Source organism: Pseudophryne corroboree, chromosome 9 (genome assembly GCF_028390025.1).
Source record: "Pseudophryne corroboree isolate aPseCor3 chromosome 9, aPseCor3.hap2, whole genome shotgun sequence".
NCBI lineage: Eukaryota > Metazoa > Chordata > Amphibia > Anura > Myobatrachidae > Pseudophryne > Pseudophryne corroboree.
Genome location: NC_086452.1, coordinates 40,168,446 through 40,186,032, shown reverse-complemented (window position 1 = coordinate 40,186,032; position 17,587 = coordinate 40,168,446). Strand labels below are relative to the sequence as shown.

The window sequence follows — 17,587 nt, the reverse complement described above, 5'->3', positions numbered from 1 at the left end:
TGGAGGCGCTGCTGCTGCTTTCCCTCTCCTTCACCATAGGCTGCCCTCCACCACTGTGAATGCTGGGATTCGCTTCCCAGCATTCACAGCGGTGGAGGGCAGCCTATGGTGAAGGAGAGGGAAAGCAGCAGCAGCGCCTCCACCAATTACACTGCGCTGCTGCGGCTCCCGAGTCCCCCTCCCTCCTCCTTCTTATCCCCTGCCCGCGATCTGCCAGAAGCTGCACGAGGAGCCTGAGCAAGCGGAAACAGTAAGTCTATCTATCTATCTATCTATCTATCTATCTATCTATTCTGTCTGCCTTAATGTGTAAAAAGGGGGACGCTGTTTGGAGTAATGTGTAAAAAAGGGGACGCTGTTTGCCGTAATGTGTAAAAAAGGGGACGCTGTTTGCCGTAATGTGTAAAAAAGGGGACGCTGTCTGCCGTAATGTGTAAAAAAGGAGACGCTGTCTGCTGTAATGTGTAAAAAAGGGGACGCTTCTGCCGTAATGTGTAAAAAAAGGGGACGCTGTCTGCCATTATGTGTAAAAAGGGGGACGCTGTCTTCCGTAAAGTGTAAAAAGGGACGCTGTCTGCCATAATGTGTAAAAAAGGGGACGCTGTCTGCCGTAATGTGTAAAAAAGGGGACGCTGTCTGCCGTAATGTGTAAAAAAGGGGACGCTGTTTGCCGTAATGTGTAAAAAAGGGGACGCTATCTGCCGTAATGTGTAAAAAAGGGGACGCTGTCTGCCATTATGTGTAAAAAGGGGGACGCTGTCTGCCGTAATGTGTAAAATGTTGACGCTGTCTGCCGTAATGTGTAAAAAGGGGAATCTGTCCACCGTAAGGTGTAACAGGGGCTCTACCTGGTGTAGTGGTGCTACCGTGTGGCGTAATTTGAACAATGGAGACTACTGTGCACCGTTATATAAATTGGTATTATTTTGTGGCCACACCCCTTCCCCCACGAAGCTACGCCCCTATTTTTTTTGCGCGTGCCTGCGGCGCGCACTGCCCCTGTTTTGCATAAAGGGGGGCTCCAATGCCGTTTCTCGCACATAGCGCTAAAATGTCTAGTTACGGCACTGTTGCTAGGTATCCATTTCCCTGGCCCTGAGCAGGTCCCCCTCACCAGATCCTCTCCAGGGGTGAGGGGGTGGACTTGGATGGAGGGGGGGGGGGCAAAGCATTTTGTCGCACATGGGCCCACCGCTCGCTAGTTCCGCCACTGGTGAGGTTGTCAAGACTCCTCCCCAATGTCCTTCCCGTTGTCTTTATTTAAATTAATAGGTTGTCAAAGACCCTCAATGTGAGCTTTCCATTGACTTTACACTAAAGGTGCATACACACTTGCCGATAAAATGAACAACGTCGCTCATTTTCATTCTTCCTGAGCGACGTCGTTCACTTTCTTGGCAAATGTGTATGCCGGCAACGACGACCAATGCACGTTACCGACCCTCGGTGTCGGTAGTGCACGCATGTTCTATTTGCACCGTCATCCAAAAGCTGCCTGCATGGCCCGCCCGTGGCGTGACGTCACTGAGCAATATGGTCGCCATATCGCTCAGTGTGTACAGCCAGCCGCTGACCGCCTGGCCCGGGTGGGGGAAACACTAGACGACGTCGCTCATAGAGTGACGTCATCTAGTGTGTAACTGTATGCACCTTAACAAATAATAGCAGGGTAAAGTTGCTCTGAAAACTCCACTAGGGACAACATTGGGGACTTGCTGAATAAGAGAAGTTCAGCCAAGTAAGATTTTCTGGTTTCAATTTAATTTACTGAATATCTTAGTATTTAGTGGAATTAGCACTTGATACTGAAAAAAAAAAAACTAAGGGGGGTCATTCCGACCTGATTGCATGCTAGCTATTTTTTGCAGCGCTGCGATCAGATAGTCGCCGCCTACGGGGGAGTGTATTTTTGCTTTGCAAGTGTGCGATCGCATGTGCAGCCGAGCGGTACAAAAACAGTTTGTGCAGTTTCTGGTCTGCCCAGAACTTACTCAGCCACTGCGATCACTTTAGCCTGTCCGGTCCCGAAATTGACGTCAGACACCCTCCCTGCAAACGCTTGGACACACCTGCGTTTTCCATGGCCCTCCCAGAAAACGGTCAGTTGCCACCCATAAACGCCTTCTTCCTGTCAATCTCCTTGCGATCAGCTGTGCGAATGGAATCTTTGTTAAATCCATCGGCCAGCAACGATCCGCTTTGTACCCGTGCGACGCGCCTGCGCATTGTGGTGCATACGCATGCGTGGTTTTGCCGAGTTTTGATCTGATCGCAGCGCTGCAAAAAATAGCTAGCGTGCGGTCAGGTCGGAATGACCTCCTAAATACATAACTTGGCAATGTATTCAGTGTGGGAATCACCGCCCTAAGTGGAGCCTGAAGTGGTTTATTGATGCTAGCTACACTCACAGTGATTATGCCGATAAACAGTATTTTGTTTTGGTTTTTATCACAGGTTTGATAAACAAAATCCTCATTTACATTAATATCAATGGCCCTCATTCCGAGTTGATCGCTCGCTAGCTACTTTTAGCAGCATTGCACACGCTAGGCCGCCGCCCTCTGGGAGTGTATCTTAGCTTAGCAGAATTGCTATTAAATATTTCCCTGCCGTATCCGAGCAGCTCCGGACCTACTCACAAATTGCGATCAGCTCAGTCCGTTTAGTTCCTGCTTTGACGTCACAAACACGCCCTGCGCTCGGCAGCCACTCCTGCGTTTTAGCCTGACACGCCTGCGTTTTTTAGCACACTCCCGGAAAACGGTCAGCTTCCGCCCAGAAACACCCACTTCCTGTCAATCACACACCGATCAGCAGAGCGACTGAAAAGCGTCGCTCGCCCCTGTGTAAAATTGCTTAGTTTTGTGTGAAATTACTTGGTGCGTGCGCCCTGCAGCCCATACGCATGCGCAGAACAGACGGTTTTTAGCCTGATCGCTATGCTGCGAAAAACGGCATCGAGCGATCAACTCGGAATGACCCCCAATATTCTCTTACACCAGAGTTTCCCAAACTCCACCATTACACTCCAGGTTTTAAGGATAGCCATGCTTGAGTCCAGATGGTTAAATAAAATTGACTAAGGTACTAGTTAAGTCACCTGTGAAGAAGTATGGATATACTTCTAACCAGGACTGCAATTGTAGAGTTTAGAAAACTCTGTCTTACACAGAACTCTGGATGACATCACAAATGTACAAAATAAATGTGGTGTTTTTGATAAAACTTTTCTATGACTCGTTATACAGGTAATTCACAAATGGTGTCAAGTAAAGTTTTATTTCACAACACTTTCCTATGTTGTGATCCACATTCTTTGGTAAAATGAAAGGGGTTATTCATACTTGGGACCAGAGGTTCCCAAACTCGGTCCTCAAGGCACCCCAACGGTCCTGGTTTTAAATGTATCCATGCCTGGTCACAGGTGACTTAATTAGCACCTCAGTCAATTTGATTTAACCATCTATGCTGAGCCATGGATATAGCTAAAACCTGGACTGTTGGGGTGCCTTGAGGACCACGTTTGGGAACCTCTGCTTGGGACATTTAGTAGGGAACCCCTACACCACATGCCTGAACTGTTCTCAGATAGCAACTGGTCACCATGTTATCCGGTCTTTAGGTCGACCACATTTAGGTCGAAAGTCATTAGGTCGACCACTATTGGTGGGCACGCTTTAGGTCAACATGGTCACTAGGTCGACACATCAAAGGTCGACATATGAAAAGGTCAACATGAGTCTTCACATATTTTTCCTTTTTTTTTCCAACTTTTTCTTACTTTAATAGTAACCCGTGCCGAGCACAGCGGGGCACCTTGCCCGAAAAATGGCTAGCGAAGCGGTCCATGCGAGGGGACACTAATTGGGGTTCCTGGTCACTTTACAAATAAAACGATACCCAAGAAAAATAAAAAAACTCATGTCAACCTTTTTTCCATGTTGACCTCATGACCGTGACGACCCATTTCAGGCATTGACCTACTGTAGTCACTGTCAACTAATAGTGGTCGACCTAATGACTGTCCACCTAGTTAGGGTCGACCCAATGAACCACACCCGGTCACCATAAGCCATGAGAGAAGACAGCCTTCACCCAGATATTCAGGCCTTGGTTCTTGTTTGGGCAGTGAAAGCAGGGAAGTATTGTGATGCCTACGGCTTGAACTCAATACAGTGTAAAGAACAGCAGCAAAACATTCATGATATGCCGTCTGTGAAGACGACGACGTATGTTAAGTACAACAGGACACTTGCATCATCTGAAATCGTATGAAACTTACAAGAAGGACCCTCCCACACCACCACCCATTCCAGCACATCACTCCATTCCAGCCTTTCAGCTGGCTGACCACCTAATGACGAAGCCATGTACATCTGTGAACAAAGTAAGACTGTGTGCTTTCTATATGATGCTTACCCACCATTTACCCCAACAAACTGGAGATTCTTCTTGGCTCGAGCCTCGCTGGCCAGACTCGAGCGGCAGCCACTGTTCTTCTTCTTCATAATGGATTTCAGGCTGCTTCTGGGGGAGGTGTCTACACAGGAAATGATATACATTAATTAGCAGTGTACAGCTAGTGTGGAGGACATTTATAATGGCGACTGACTAATCACATTCGTGGGAATGGAGGAACGGATAGAAGGCAGGCCCAGATTTACAGACCACACTTCTCCAATACATTACAGAAGCAGATGCCTTATTTCTTATAGGGGCCCATTTATCAGGTCCCAGATGATAGGATCTACAGTGTCTACATAGACAGTCAATTGGTTGATACAATATGGTTGACCTGCAATATGTTGACAGGTACAAAATGTCAACAGTGCTTAGGGTCGACAAGTACAAAAGGTTGAGGGGTTAAAAAAAGTTTCAGGTGACAATGGTCGACACATTTTTTTTTGGGGGGTCACATGTTTCCCCAACTGGGAATAGTACCCTTGCCCAAAGCGTAGTGAGCAAAGTGAGCCTGCAAGGGCCTATGGGAGCCATTCCGAGATGATCGCTCGCAGTCGATTTTCGCAGCGCAGCGATCAGGGGAAAAAAATGCATTTATGTGCATGTGTATGGGCCGCAATGCGCACGCGCGACATACGGGTACAAAGCTCTTTGTGTTTGTGCTCAGGTTCTAGCGAAGTTTTACTCCGCAAGAAGATTGACAGGAAGGGGGCGTTTCTGGGTGTCAACTGACCGTTTTCAGGGAGTGTTTGTAAAAACGCAGGCGTGTCTGAAAAAACACAGGCGCGGCTGGGCGTTGGCTGGGCGGGTGTATGACGTCAAATCCGGACAGGAATAGGCTGAAGTGATCGCAAGCGCTGAGTAGGCTCAGAGCTACTCTGAAACTGCACAAACTGTTTTTGCAGAGCTCGGCTGCACAAACGTTTGCACTTCCGCTAAGCTAAAATACACTCCCCAGTGGGCGGCGGCATAGCGGTTGCACGGCTGCTAAAAACTGCTAGCGAGCAATCAACTCGGAATGACCACCTATGTTTCTACGGATGGTGGCCCAAACATGAAATATACAATATGTGGCCAAAAAAACATGTATACCTTTATGGTGTCAACTGTTGTCATGTCGACCTTTTAAACCTGTCAATCTTTTGTACCTGTCAACCTTAAGCACTGTTGACCTTTCACCTGTCGATCATATGGGGTGGACCTATTGACTGTCTACCTAGCACTGTAGATTTATTATACCAAACCCCCATTATCCAACGGGTTTTAGCTTTTTAAAACTCGTTGCGTATGACAAATGCTGCTCCAGCCAATCAGCTCCTGTCCTGTGTTTGAAAAATGACAGTTTGGCTGGATTTGATATTGAGGTGCACGGGAGATGCGAATGTGCTGAAAATGCCTTGGGCGTTTCTGGTTTGTCATTTAATCACATACAGACGCTGACAGTGGACGTCTCAGTCCCTGCAGCACAGCAGTACACCAGGGAGGGGCTTTGTAACTGCATTTACATAAAGTCACAGGCAGGTGACCACCAATAGATATAGCCACAGACTCGTCCGACCCAAAACCAGGCCCGGCCTGTGAAGAAGTGTATACATGTATTAATAGATACATAAATATATTATTAAAATATCAACTATAAGATGTGCAAATGTAGTAGACACAAGTGGATTTCTACAGCTATGTATTTGAAAACAAATACAAGGAGCTATTATTATTCCAACACTGCTAAACTGTTGCTGAAAGTAATGAATGTGTGCACTTTTATATAGAGACGTGCGTATTACACTACAATCTTCTGGCATCAGAGTGCCTGGAGTCTCACATCATTGCTCCGTGCTGCTGGAGATCCTACAGCTACCACTATATAACTCTCAGTCTGTGACTTCCTGCTGCCTCCATTCCCCTCCTCACATCATGTCACTGCCCCTGTCACATGCAGCCCTGTCCTCACTGACACATCCCTCATCTCCTGATATACTCTGTGCTGCTGGAGACCCTGCTCCCACTATATAACTCTCAGTCTGTGGCTTCCTGCTGCCTCCATTCCCCTCCTCACATCATGTCACTGCCCCTGTCACATGTAGCCCTGTCCTCACTGACACATCACTCTTCTCCTGATATACACTGTGCTGCTGGGGAACCTGCTCCTCCCACTATATAACTCTCAGTCTGTGGCTTCCTGGTGCCTCCATTCCCCTCCTCACATCATGTCACTGCCCCTGTCACATGTAGCCCTGTCCTCAAGAGCACAACCCCCACCCCCTGAAACATGACACCTTGCATTCGATATAAAGCTTCATTCTGCATCACAGGTTTGCTAAAAGAAATACTTTTATACTAGGTGCTTCATCGCGCCCTACGGGCGCTCTTCACACCGTCGCAAGGGGCTACGCCCCCTTGACCCTTGCATGCCTTTCTGGGGTTCAATATTTGTATTATATGGAGTATTACCTGCATTCCTTTGTTAGTGGTTAAATATTGCACAATGAAAGGGCGTGCAATGGTGAAGGAGGCGCAGCCCCTTGCGACGGTGTGAACAGCACCTGCAGGGCACGATGTACAGAAAGTAGCGGGTGCGGGGGGCACTGTGGATGGGGGAGGGTGTCTGTAGATGCTGCGGGTGGAGGGCGTGCCGGGGGGGGGGGTAGGGGGTCCGGAGGCGCCACGGGTGGGGGAGAGGCAGGTGCGGGTGGTGCGGTGGATGGGGAAGGGGGTCTGGAGGCGCAGCAGATGGTGGAGGGGCGGGTGCGGGGGTGCCGTGGGTGGTGGAGGGGTGGGGTACCGCGGATGGAGGAGGGTGTCTGCAGATGCTGCGGGTAGAGGGGGTGGCAGGTGTGGGTGGAGACATATATGGGGGGTGGATGGTGGAGGGGGTCTGGAGGTGCTGTGGGTGGTGGAGGGGTGGGGGAGTGAGAGCCGCGGGTGGTGTAGGGGGTCTAGGGCACAGCGTGTGGGGGAGGGGTGGGGTGCCGCATGTGGTGGAGGAGAAGGTGCGGAGGTGTGGTGCATTGGGGAGGGGTCTGGAGGCGCTCCGGGTACTGTACCTGCCTCCCTGATTTTTGCAGGACAGTCCCATTTTTTGGGGTCTGTCCCGCTGTCCCACCCGCTGGCCACAGTGTCCCGCGGCGGAGGGGCAGTTGGGAAGCTCCTGTACTCGCTGTTCTGCTTAGCAGAGCAGCAGTGTATAGATGCTGTGCGCATGCGCACAGCGTCTATTTAGCGGAGATAGGAGGAGAGGGGCATCAGGGGGTACGGATTAAGGGGGGGGGCCCCGGCAGCAGAGCCGGATTAAGAGGGGGTGGGGGGGGGGGCAGGGGGTACGTACTGTTGGACCCACAGGTTTAGGGCCCCCCCCGGCTGGAATAGCTCTGTCCCAGCTCTAAAGCTCCCCCGTCCTGCCAGTAACAGCAGCAGCTTTGTCCTACAGTCAGCACACGCTGCTGCGTGTTGGCAGGTCTGTGGTGTTGCAGGGAGGCAGCAGTCTCCCTGCTTTCTTCTGCCTGTGCGGGTGTGTAGGGGGGAGCAATCACCCCCTCTGGATTTACCCCTAGCTGAGGGGCCAAAAATAAGAATTTACTTACCGATAATTCTATTTCTCATAGTCCGTAGTGGATGCTGGGGACTCCGTAAGGACCATGGGGAATAGCGGCTCCGCAGGAGACTGGGCACATCTAAAGAAAGCTTTAGGACTATCTGGTGTGCACTGGCTCCTCCCCCTATGACCCTCCTCCAAGCCTCAGTTAGGATACTGTGCCCGGACGAGCGTACACAATAAGGAAGGATTTTGAATCCCGGGTAAGACTCATACCAGCCACACCAATCACACCGTATAACCTGTGATCTGAACCCAGTTAACAGCATGATAACAGAGGAGCCTCTGAAAGATGGCTCACAACAATAATAACCCGATTTTTGTAACAATAACTATGTACAAGTATTGCAGACAATCCGCACTTGGGATGGGCGCCCAGCATCCACTACGGACTATGAGAAATAGAATTATCGGTAAGTAAATTCTTATTTTCTCTAACGTCCTAAGTGGATGCTGGGGACTCCGTAAGGACCATGGGGATTATACCAAAGCTCCCAAACGGGCGGGAGAGTGCGGATGACTCTGCAGCACCAAATGAGAGAACTCCAGGTCCTCCTCAGCCAGGATATCAATTTTGTAGAATTTTACAAACGTATTTGCTCCTGACCAAGTAGCTGCTCGGCAAAGTTGTAAAGCCGAGACCCCTCGGGCAGCTGCCCAAGATGAGCCCACCTTCCTTGTGGAGTGGGCATTTACAGATTTTTGGCTGTGGCAGGCCTGCCACAGAATGTGCAAGCTGAATTGTACTACAAATCCAACGAGCAATAGTCTGCTTAGAAGCAGGAGCACCCAGCTTGTTGGGTGCACACAGGATAAACAGCGAGTCAGATTTCCTGACTCCAGCCGTCCTGGAAACATATATTTTCAGGGCACTGACAACGTCTAGCAACTTGGAGGCCTCCAAGTCCCTAGTAGCCGCAGGCACCACCAATAGGTTGGTTCAGGTGAGACGCTGAAACCACCTTGGGGAGAAACTGAGGACGAGTCCTCAATTCCGCCCTGTCCGAATGGAAAATCAGATAAGGGCTTTTTCAGGATAAAGCCGCCAATTCTGACACGCGCCTGGCCCAGGCCAGGGCCAACAGCATGACCACTTTCCATGTGAGATATTTTAACTCCACAGATTTAAGTGGTTCAAACCAATGTGACTTTTGGAACCCAAAACTACATTGAGATCCCAAAGTGCCACTGGAGGCACAAAAGGAGGCTGTATATGCAGTACCCCTTTTACAAACGTCTGAACTTCAGGGACTGAAGCTAGTTCTTTTTGGAAGAAAATTGACAGGGCCGAAATTTGAACCTTAATGGACCCCAATTTCAGGCCCATAGACACTCCTGTTTGCAGGAAATGTAGGAATCGACCCAGTTGAATTTCCTCCGTCGGGCCTTACTGGCCTCGCACCACGCAACATATTTTCGCCAATTGCGGTGATAATGTTTTTGCGGTTACATCCTTCCTGGCTTTGATCAGGATAGGGATGACTTCATCCGGAATGCCTTTTTTCCTTCAGGATCAGGCGTTCAACCGCCATGCCGTCAAACGCAGCCGCGGTAAGTCTTGGAACAGAAAGGGTCCTTGCTGGAGCAGGTCCCTTCTTAGAGGTAGAGGCCACGGATCCTCCGTGAGCATCTCTTGAAGTTCCGGTTACCAAGTCCTTCTTGGCCAATCCGGAACCACGAATATAGTGCTTACTCCTCTCCATCTTATCAATCTCAGTACCTTGGGTATGAGAGGCAGAGGAGGGAACACATACCCTGACTGGTACACCCACGGTGTTACCAAAGCGTCTACAGCTTATTGCCTGAGGGTCCCTGGACCTGGCGCAATACCTGTCGAGTTTTTAATCATGTGGAAGACTTCTGGGTGAAGTCCCCACTCTCCCGGGTGGAGGTCGTGCTGAGGAAGTCTGCTTCCCAGTTGTCCACTCCCGGAATGAATACTGCTGACAGTGCTATCACATGATTTTCCGCCCAGCGAAGAATCCTTGCAGCTTCTGCCATTGCCCTCCTGCTTCTTGTGCCACCCTGTCTGTTTACGTGGGTGACTGCCGCGATGTTGTCCGACTGGATCAACACCGGCTGACCTTGAAGCAGAGGTCTTGCTAAGCTTAGAGCATTGTAAATGTCCCTTAGCTTCAGGATATTTATGTGAAGTGATGTCTCCAGGCTTGACCATAAGCCCTGGATATTCCTTCCCTGTGTGACTGCTCCCCAGCCTCGCAGGCTGGCATCCGTGGTCACCAGGACCCAGTCCTGAATGCCTAATCTGCGGCCCTCTAGAAGATGAGCACTCTGCAACCACCACAGGAGGGACACCCTTGTCCTTGGTGACAGGGTTATCCGCTGATGCATCTGAAGATGCGATCCGGACCATTTGTCCAGCAGGTCCCACTGGAAAGTTCTTGCGTGGAATCTGCCGAATGGGATTGCTTCGTAGGAAGCCACCATTTTACCCAGAACCCTTGGCTCGGTTTTAGGAGGTTCCTGACTAGCTCGGATAACTCCTTGGCTTTCTCCTCCGGGAGAAACACCTTTTTCTGGACTGTGTCCAGGATCATCCCTAGGAACAGAAGACACGTCGTCGGAACCAGGTGCGATTTTGGAATCTTGAGAATCCAATCGTGCTGCCGCAACACTACCTGAGATAGTGCTACACCGACCTCCAACTGTTCCCTGGATCTTACCCTTATCAGGGAATTGTCCAAGGAAGGGATAACTAAAATTCACTTCCTTCGAAGGAATATCATCATTTCGGCCATTACCTTGGTAAAGACCCGGGGTGCCGTGTACCATCCATACGGCAGCGTCTGAACTGATAGTGACAGTTCTGTACCATAAACCTGAGGTACCCTTGGTGAGAAGGGTAAATTTTGACATGAAGGTAAGCATCCTTGATGTCCCGAGACATCATGTAGTCCCCTTCTTCCAGGTTCGCAATCACTGCTCTGAGTGACTCAATCTTGAATTTGAACCTCTGTACGTAAGTGTTCAAAGATTTTAGATTTAGAATCGGTCTCACCGAGCCGTCCGGCTTCGGTACCACAACAGTGTGGAATAATACCCCGTTCCCTGTTGCAGGAGGGGTATCTTGATTATCACCTGCTGGGAATACAGCTTGTGAATGGCTTCCAAAACTGTCTCCCTGTCAGAAGGAGACATCGGTAAAGCCGACTTTAGGAAACGGCGAGGGGGAGACGTCTCGAATTCTAATTTGTACCCCTGAGATATCACCTGAAGGATCCAGGGGTCTACTTGCGAGTGAGCCCACTGCGCGCTGAAATTCATTGAGACGGGCCCCCCACCGTGCCTGATTCTGCTTGTAAAGCCCCAGCGTATACTGAGGGCTTGGCAGAGGCGGGAGAGGGTTTCTGTTCCTGGGAACTGGCTGATTTCTGCAGCCTTTTTCCGCTCCCTCTGTCACGGGGCAGAAATGAGGAACCTTTTGCCCGCTTGTCCACGAAAAGACTGCGCCTGATAATACGGCGTCTTCTCATGTTGAGAGGCGACCTGGGGTACAAACGTGGAATTCCCAGCTGTTGCCGTGGCCACCAGGTCTGAAAGACCGACCCCAAATAACTCCTCCCTTAATAAAGCAATACTTCCAAATGCCGTTTGGAATACGCATCACCTGACCACTGACGTGTCCATAACCCTCTACTGGTAGAAATGGACAACGCGCTTAGACTTGATGCCAGTCGGCAAATATTCCGCTGTGCATCACGCATATATAAAAATGCATCTTTTAAATGCTCTATAGGCAAAAATATACTGTCCCTATCTAGGGTATCAATATTTTCAGTCAGGGAATCCGACCACGCCAACCCAGCACTGCACATCCAGGCTGAGGCGATTGCTGGTCGCAGTATAACACCAGTATGTGTGTAAATACCTTTTAGGATACCCTCCTGCTTTCTATCAGCAGGATCCTTAAGGGCGGCCATCTCAGGCGAAGGTAGAGCCCTTACAAGCGTGTGAGCGCTTTATCCCCCCTAGGGGGTGTTTCCCAACGCACCCTAACCTCTGGCGGGAAAGGATATAATGCCAATAACATTTTAGAAATTATCCGTTGTTATCGGGGGAAACCCACGCATCATCACACACCTCATTTAATTTCTCAGATTCAGGAAAACTACAGGTAGTTTTTCCTCACCGAACATAATACCCCTTTTTGGTGGTACTCGTATTATCAGAAATGTGTAAAACATTTTTCATTGCCTCAATCATGTAACGTGTGGCCCTACTGGAAGTCACATTCGTCTCTTCACCGTCGACACTGGAGTCAGTATCCGTGTCGGCGTCTATATCTGCCATCTGAGGTAACGGGCGCTTTAGAGCCCCTGACGGCCTATGAGACGTCTGGACAGGCACAAGCTGAGTAGCCGGCTGTCTCATGTCAACCACTGTCTTTTATACAGAGCTGACACTGTCACGTAATTCCTTCCAACAGTTCATCCACTCAGGTGTCGACCCCCTAGGGGGTGACATCACTATTACAGGCAATCTGCTCCGTCTCCACATCATTTTTCTCCTCATACATGTCGACACAAAAGTACCGACATACAGCACACACACAGGGAATGCTCTGATAGAGGACAGGACCCCACTAGCCCTTTGGGGAGACAGAGGGAGAGTTTGCCAGCACACACCAGAGCGCTATATATATACAGGGATAACCTTATATAAGTGTTTTTCCCCTTATAGCTGCTGTATAGTTAATACTGCGCCTAATTAGTGCCCCCCTCTCTTTTTTTAACCCTTTCTGTAGTGTAGTGACTGCAGGGGGGAGACAGGGAGCTTCCCTCCAACGGAGCTGTGAGGGAAAATGGCGCCAGTGTGCTGAGGAGATAGGCTCCGCCCCTTTTTCGCGGACTTTTCTCCTGCTTTTTTATGGATTCTGGCAGGGGTTAAATGCATCCATATAGCCCAGGAGCTATATGTGATGCATTTTTTTTGCCATCCAAGGTGTTTTTATTGCGTCTCAGGGCGCCCCCCCCAGCGCCCTGCACCCTCAGTGACCGAAGTGTGAAGTGTGCTGAGAGCAATGGCGCACAGCTGCAGTGCTGTGCGCTACCTTGTTGAAGACAGGACGTCTTCTGCCGCCGATTTTCCGGACCTCCTCTGCCTTCTGGCTCTGTAAGGGGGCCGGCGGCGCGGCTCTGGGACCCATCCAAGCTGGGCCTGTGATCGTCCCTCTGGAGCTAATGTCCAGTAGCCTAAGAAGCCCAATCCACTCTGCACGCAGGTGAGTTCGCTTCTTCTCCCCTTAGTCCCTCGATGCAGTGAGCCTGTTGCCAGCAGGTCTCACTGAAAATAAAAAACCTAATCTAAAACTTTCACTAAGAAGCTCAGGAGAGCCCCTAGTGTGCACCCTTCTCGTTCGGGCACAGAGATCTAACTGAGGCTTGGAGGAGGGTCATAGGGGGAGGAGCCAGTGCACACCAGATAGTCCTAAAGCTTTCTTTAGATGTGCCCAGTCTCCTGCGGAGCCGCTATTCCCCATGGTCCTTACGGAGTCCCCAGCATCCACTTAGGACGTTAGAGAAATCCCATTTTAAAAAAATAATAAAATCCTGGAATTTGCATAAGGGGCGTGGCCACACGGGCGCGATTAGGCCACGTCCCCGAACCCACAGCAGGCACAGCAATGAGATAGGGCCCCCCTGTCTCAAGTGCCCTGGGCCCCCCGGACTCATAATCGGCCCCTGGGGGCATGCCAGCAGCTCACAGAGTGCTGGGCATGCCCCCTCACTGGCGAAAACGGGGCGTGGCTCGCGATCGCGGGTCCTCCTGCAAAGCCTCGTCCCTTTTCGTAAGCCATGCCCCCTTTTCACAGCGCGGTGTGTCCCTCCTTCTGCCTGAAGAAAGCTGGGAGGTATGCACCCCTGCCTGCGCCATGCCCATACCATCTGCTTCTGCTCCTAGTCTCCCATAGATTTGCCCAGATCTGTGACTCATCTAACTCCGCCCAGTGTTGTGACTCCGCCCAGCGTTAGCAAATGAGGCGCAAAGTCACAGATCTGGGCTAATATATAGGAGATTTGTATAAGAACACACACACAATGACTGAATATGTCATATTTCACATTCCTGCACTTCAGTCCTAAATCAATAAACACATTTAAAGGGAAATTCAATTGGCCCTGTTAATTTAAGGGGTGTGAAAAAGGGGGGTAACCTCAAGCTTTAACGCCCGAGGCTAGTCAATCACAGTCCCTTTTTCTCACCGTTAAATGAATCTGCGATAAGTTCAGACCCAAAAAGAAATCCCCGTTAAGTGCAAACCGCATGCTGCCTTCGGGGACTAATTTAATAGTCCCAGGGGATCAATTAGTCCGTGGTAAATTATGGTAGCTAAATGAATTCCCCCCATAGTCACTGTGACTTGCTCTGGGGTACACATGTTACTGCTTGTGATGGATTTGGAGGAAATGCTGCATTGCACTATACTTTACCAAAGCAGCACTGACTTTGTCATAATTATAAAATATGTAATTGCTGCAGAGAGAGAGCAGGTATGGGGAGTAAGTGACATGTCTCAAACTCACTTGCTGCATGTCAGATCAAATGTCCAGCTCACAAGTTGTCAATTGAGGAAACAAATTGAAAAACCACAAGATCTTTGGCCGTTCCCTTTAACATTCTTGGTAGCCTCTTAGTGCATAGCCTAATCTACAACGCTAAGTATTCCACGAATGTTTATTTTAAACACATACTTGGTTTATCTTTGCGTGTCTGCACCGAAACCCTGAGATGTATGACTAGCAGGCAGGAAATATTAAATAAACAAGCTCCATCCACTATGGTCACTGGCCTGTCAGGTATAAGTTATGGAGGAGATAGGCTGAACTGGACGCACTTAGCTTGGGACAAAATCAAAAGGCTTTATGGTGTAATTTTTTTCCATGATGATAGAAAATCGCTTATGCTGGCAAGAGTTTCATCCTGCTCTCAAAACAATTTATGGTCACACATCGACCTCAGTGTTTCCTAAACATTTTATAGTGATTAAAGAGTCTTTAATCGGCCTCTTACCTCCTTGCTGGCTCTCCGTCTTTACAGTCTCCCTATTGGATGCTGTTTGAGTGGAATACATGGAAGACAGCGAACTAAGGGAATTCATCAGTTGATTCTGGATGGAACTGAGTTTGGAAGCGGGCTGTTTAATGGCGCTGGCCAGATCTGGATATCCGTGTTCCAAATAGGTCCACTGCTCCTGAAGAAGGTCCTGTATTCGTTTTACATACTGTCCTACGGGGGCATCGGTGGGAGGCGGATGCTCAGTGGGGCAATATTTGACACTCACAGGATCTTTGTCATAATTGCATTTTTTATCATCACACACTTGGGGTTGGTGGATTTGAGTCTCCAATGTCTTGTCCACACGAGTACCTTCTTCTTTGTCAATGGTCGCCACAACTTTCTCTATTTTCATTGCACTGCTGTTGTCCGTCAGCACATCACTATGCGCTACTGAGGCCCTACCAACCTGGTCAGACTCCGGCATGGTCGTCTCGTCCGGTGGTTGTTCTAGATCTCCTGGCAGGACACCGCACCCGATAGATCGAGTCTCAACAGAAAGGTTGACATAGGTGTTCTTATCACAACTTTGCATTTTGCCCTCATCTTGGAGTTCTTCCGTGTTGATGGCCACATCTCTAGAATGCGTATCTGCTGCAGCTATTTTCCTTTCCTCATGTTTTTCCAGCGTACTTGTCAAATCCACAATATAAACATCCTTAGCCTTCAGTTCATTGTGTTGATTCTCCACCAATACCCTGAGATTGTTGACCTCCCTGATACGGTCATCCAGTTGTTCGGTCAAGTCTATTACCTGCTGTTCAACTGCTTCAGATTGTGTGTTACTTAAATCAGCGACACTTATCTGCTCATGAGCATCATGGTCTCCATTCCCAATATTCACATCGTCCGCTTTGGCCTTACTTTCCAAAATCTTCACATGTGCTGCCTCCTGCTCTTTTCTGTTATCAAGAAGTTGGGAAAGGGATCCGATTTGAACATTCAGCTCACGGTTTTCCCCTTCAAGCGCAGATATAGTTTGCTGCAGTTCTGGAATCGTTTTTATCTGCTCTTCAAGCTCTTTAATTCTCTTAAATGCGGCTGCAATCTGGCCATCCGAGTGGACATGCTGGGAACTTGCAGGCACTCTGAAGAACTCCAGCCTGCTCTCACCGATGGACTGCGGAGTTGTTAAATGCTGGTTTTGGTCCGAAGACGTTGTGCTTAGTGGTAAACTGGCTGGAAGGCTAGACGTTCGAGCAAACTGTGGCCTGTCTCTGCAGCTGCTGAAATCTTCAGGCGTCAACTCTCTCAATGGAGCATCACATATATTATCCTTCCTCCTGTAATTTAACTCATGGATGTATCTCAAACGTAGAGCTGAATCGCTTCCGGCACTCCCAAGGCTGTCCTTCGCGTCAGCTCTGTAGCTGCTGGGGCTCCAAGTTCTGCTAGATGCTGCAGAATAAGACTGTGAGCCATTGTCGGGTACACTAAAGTTCCGGGGAAGAGTGCTAAACTTGGATTGTTTCGCTCTTCTTTGGATGTGTATCCTCTTGATGGTATTCCCTTTTTCAATATCATGGACGTATTTCAGAAAGTCCAGATCCAGGTGAAAACCATACGGTGTCTCCACAGAATACGACATACGGTTTTCTTTCTTTTCTGCCTTAGATAAAACACTTTCACCTGAAATAAAAAAAATAAAAAAAATAAGCAAACAAAAAAAAAGCAGCAAAAAGATTTGTTGGCGGTCTTGAAAAGCACATTACTAACATTAACAGCAAGAACAAGGCCTCATCCATAGGAAGCATTTGCTTTTACTGAGAGGTGTGAAAAAAAACCACTATAATATATTGTACCATAATTTCTCCTATGGCAGATACATTGATCTTGGTACTGTACCCATTATTTGAGGCATTGCACCAATTAACATATATACACAACTATGTATGCCTTAACCTGGTCATACATTGTGTTATACTGTTAGCTGGACTGTGATTTGTTAATAGTTTGGCCAACCAGCTGCTCAGGCCCCGAGGCCGCACACTGCAAATGCGATTGGCAGCAAGTGATCATCTGCTGCTAAAAGAATCAACATTTTAAAATCAGAGTATTTCAGGCGACAGGATTCCTCTGATGCCTCCCAACATTTAAAAGAGAAATCTGGGACAAAGCAAGCTCTGCCCATGATCCGTCATGACCACACCTGGGGGTCTATTCGTGATAAGAGTGGAGAAGTGAGCCAGTGGAGAAGTTGCCCATGGCAACCAATCAGCATTGAAGTAACATTTATCATTTGCATGCTATACAGTTGTATGGAGCAGCTGATTGGTTGCCATGGGCAACTTCTCCACAGGCTCACTTCTCCACTCTTTTCACTGCTTTATGAATAGACCCCCTAAGTCCCCTCAGATGTGGTCCCCTGGCAGATCCAGCCTGAGATTCCTACAACCCGACATAGCTGCACCCACTTTCCAGTAGGTGGCACACCACTGCAAATATAGACTTTTAGGA

At 49.0% G+C, this 17,587-nt stretch overlaps 1 protein-coding gene across 5 annotated transcripts in view; it reads right to left on the bottom strand.

Moving 5' to 3' along the window:
• KANK4 (KN motif and ankyrin repeat domains 4) overlaps positions 1-17,587 on the bottom strand; it is a 290,111-nt gene that overhangs the window by 130,055 nt on the left and 142,469 nt on the right. For all 5 annotated transcript variants that reach the window (XM_063939217.1, XM_063939219.1, XM_063939221.1 and 2 more), the window contains 2 exons: positions 15,086-16,759; positions 4,420-4,540 (listed from right to left, as the gene is read on the bottom strand). In XM_063939217.1, the coding sequence (XP_063795287.1) occupies positions 4,420-4,540; positions 15,086-16,759 (1,795 nt within the window). The remainder of the gene's footprint in view (positions 1-4,419; positions 4,541-15,085; positions 16,760-17,587) is intronic.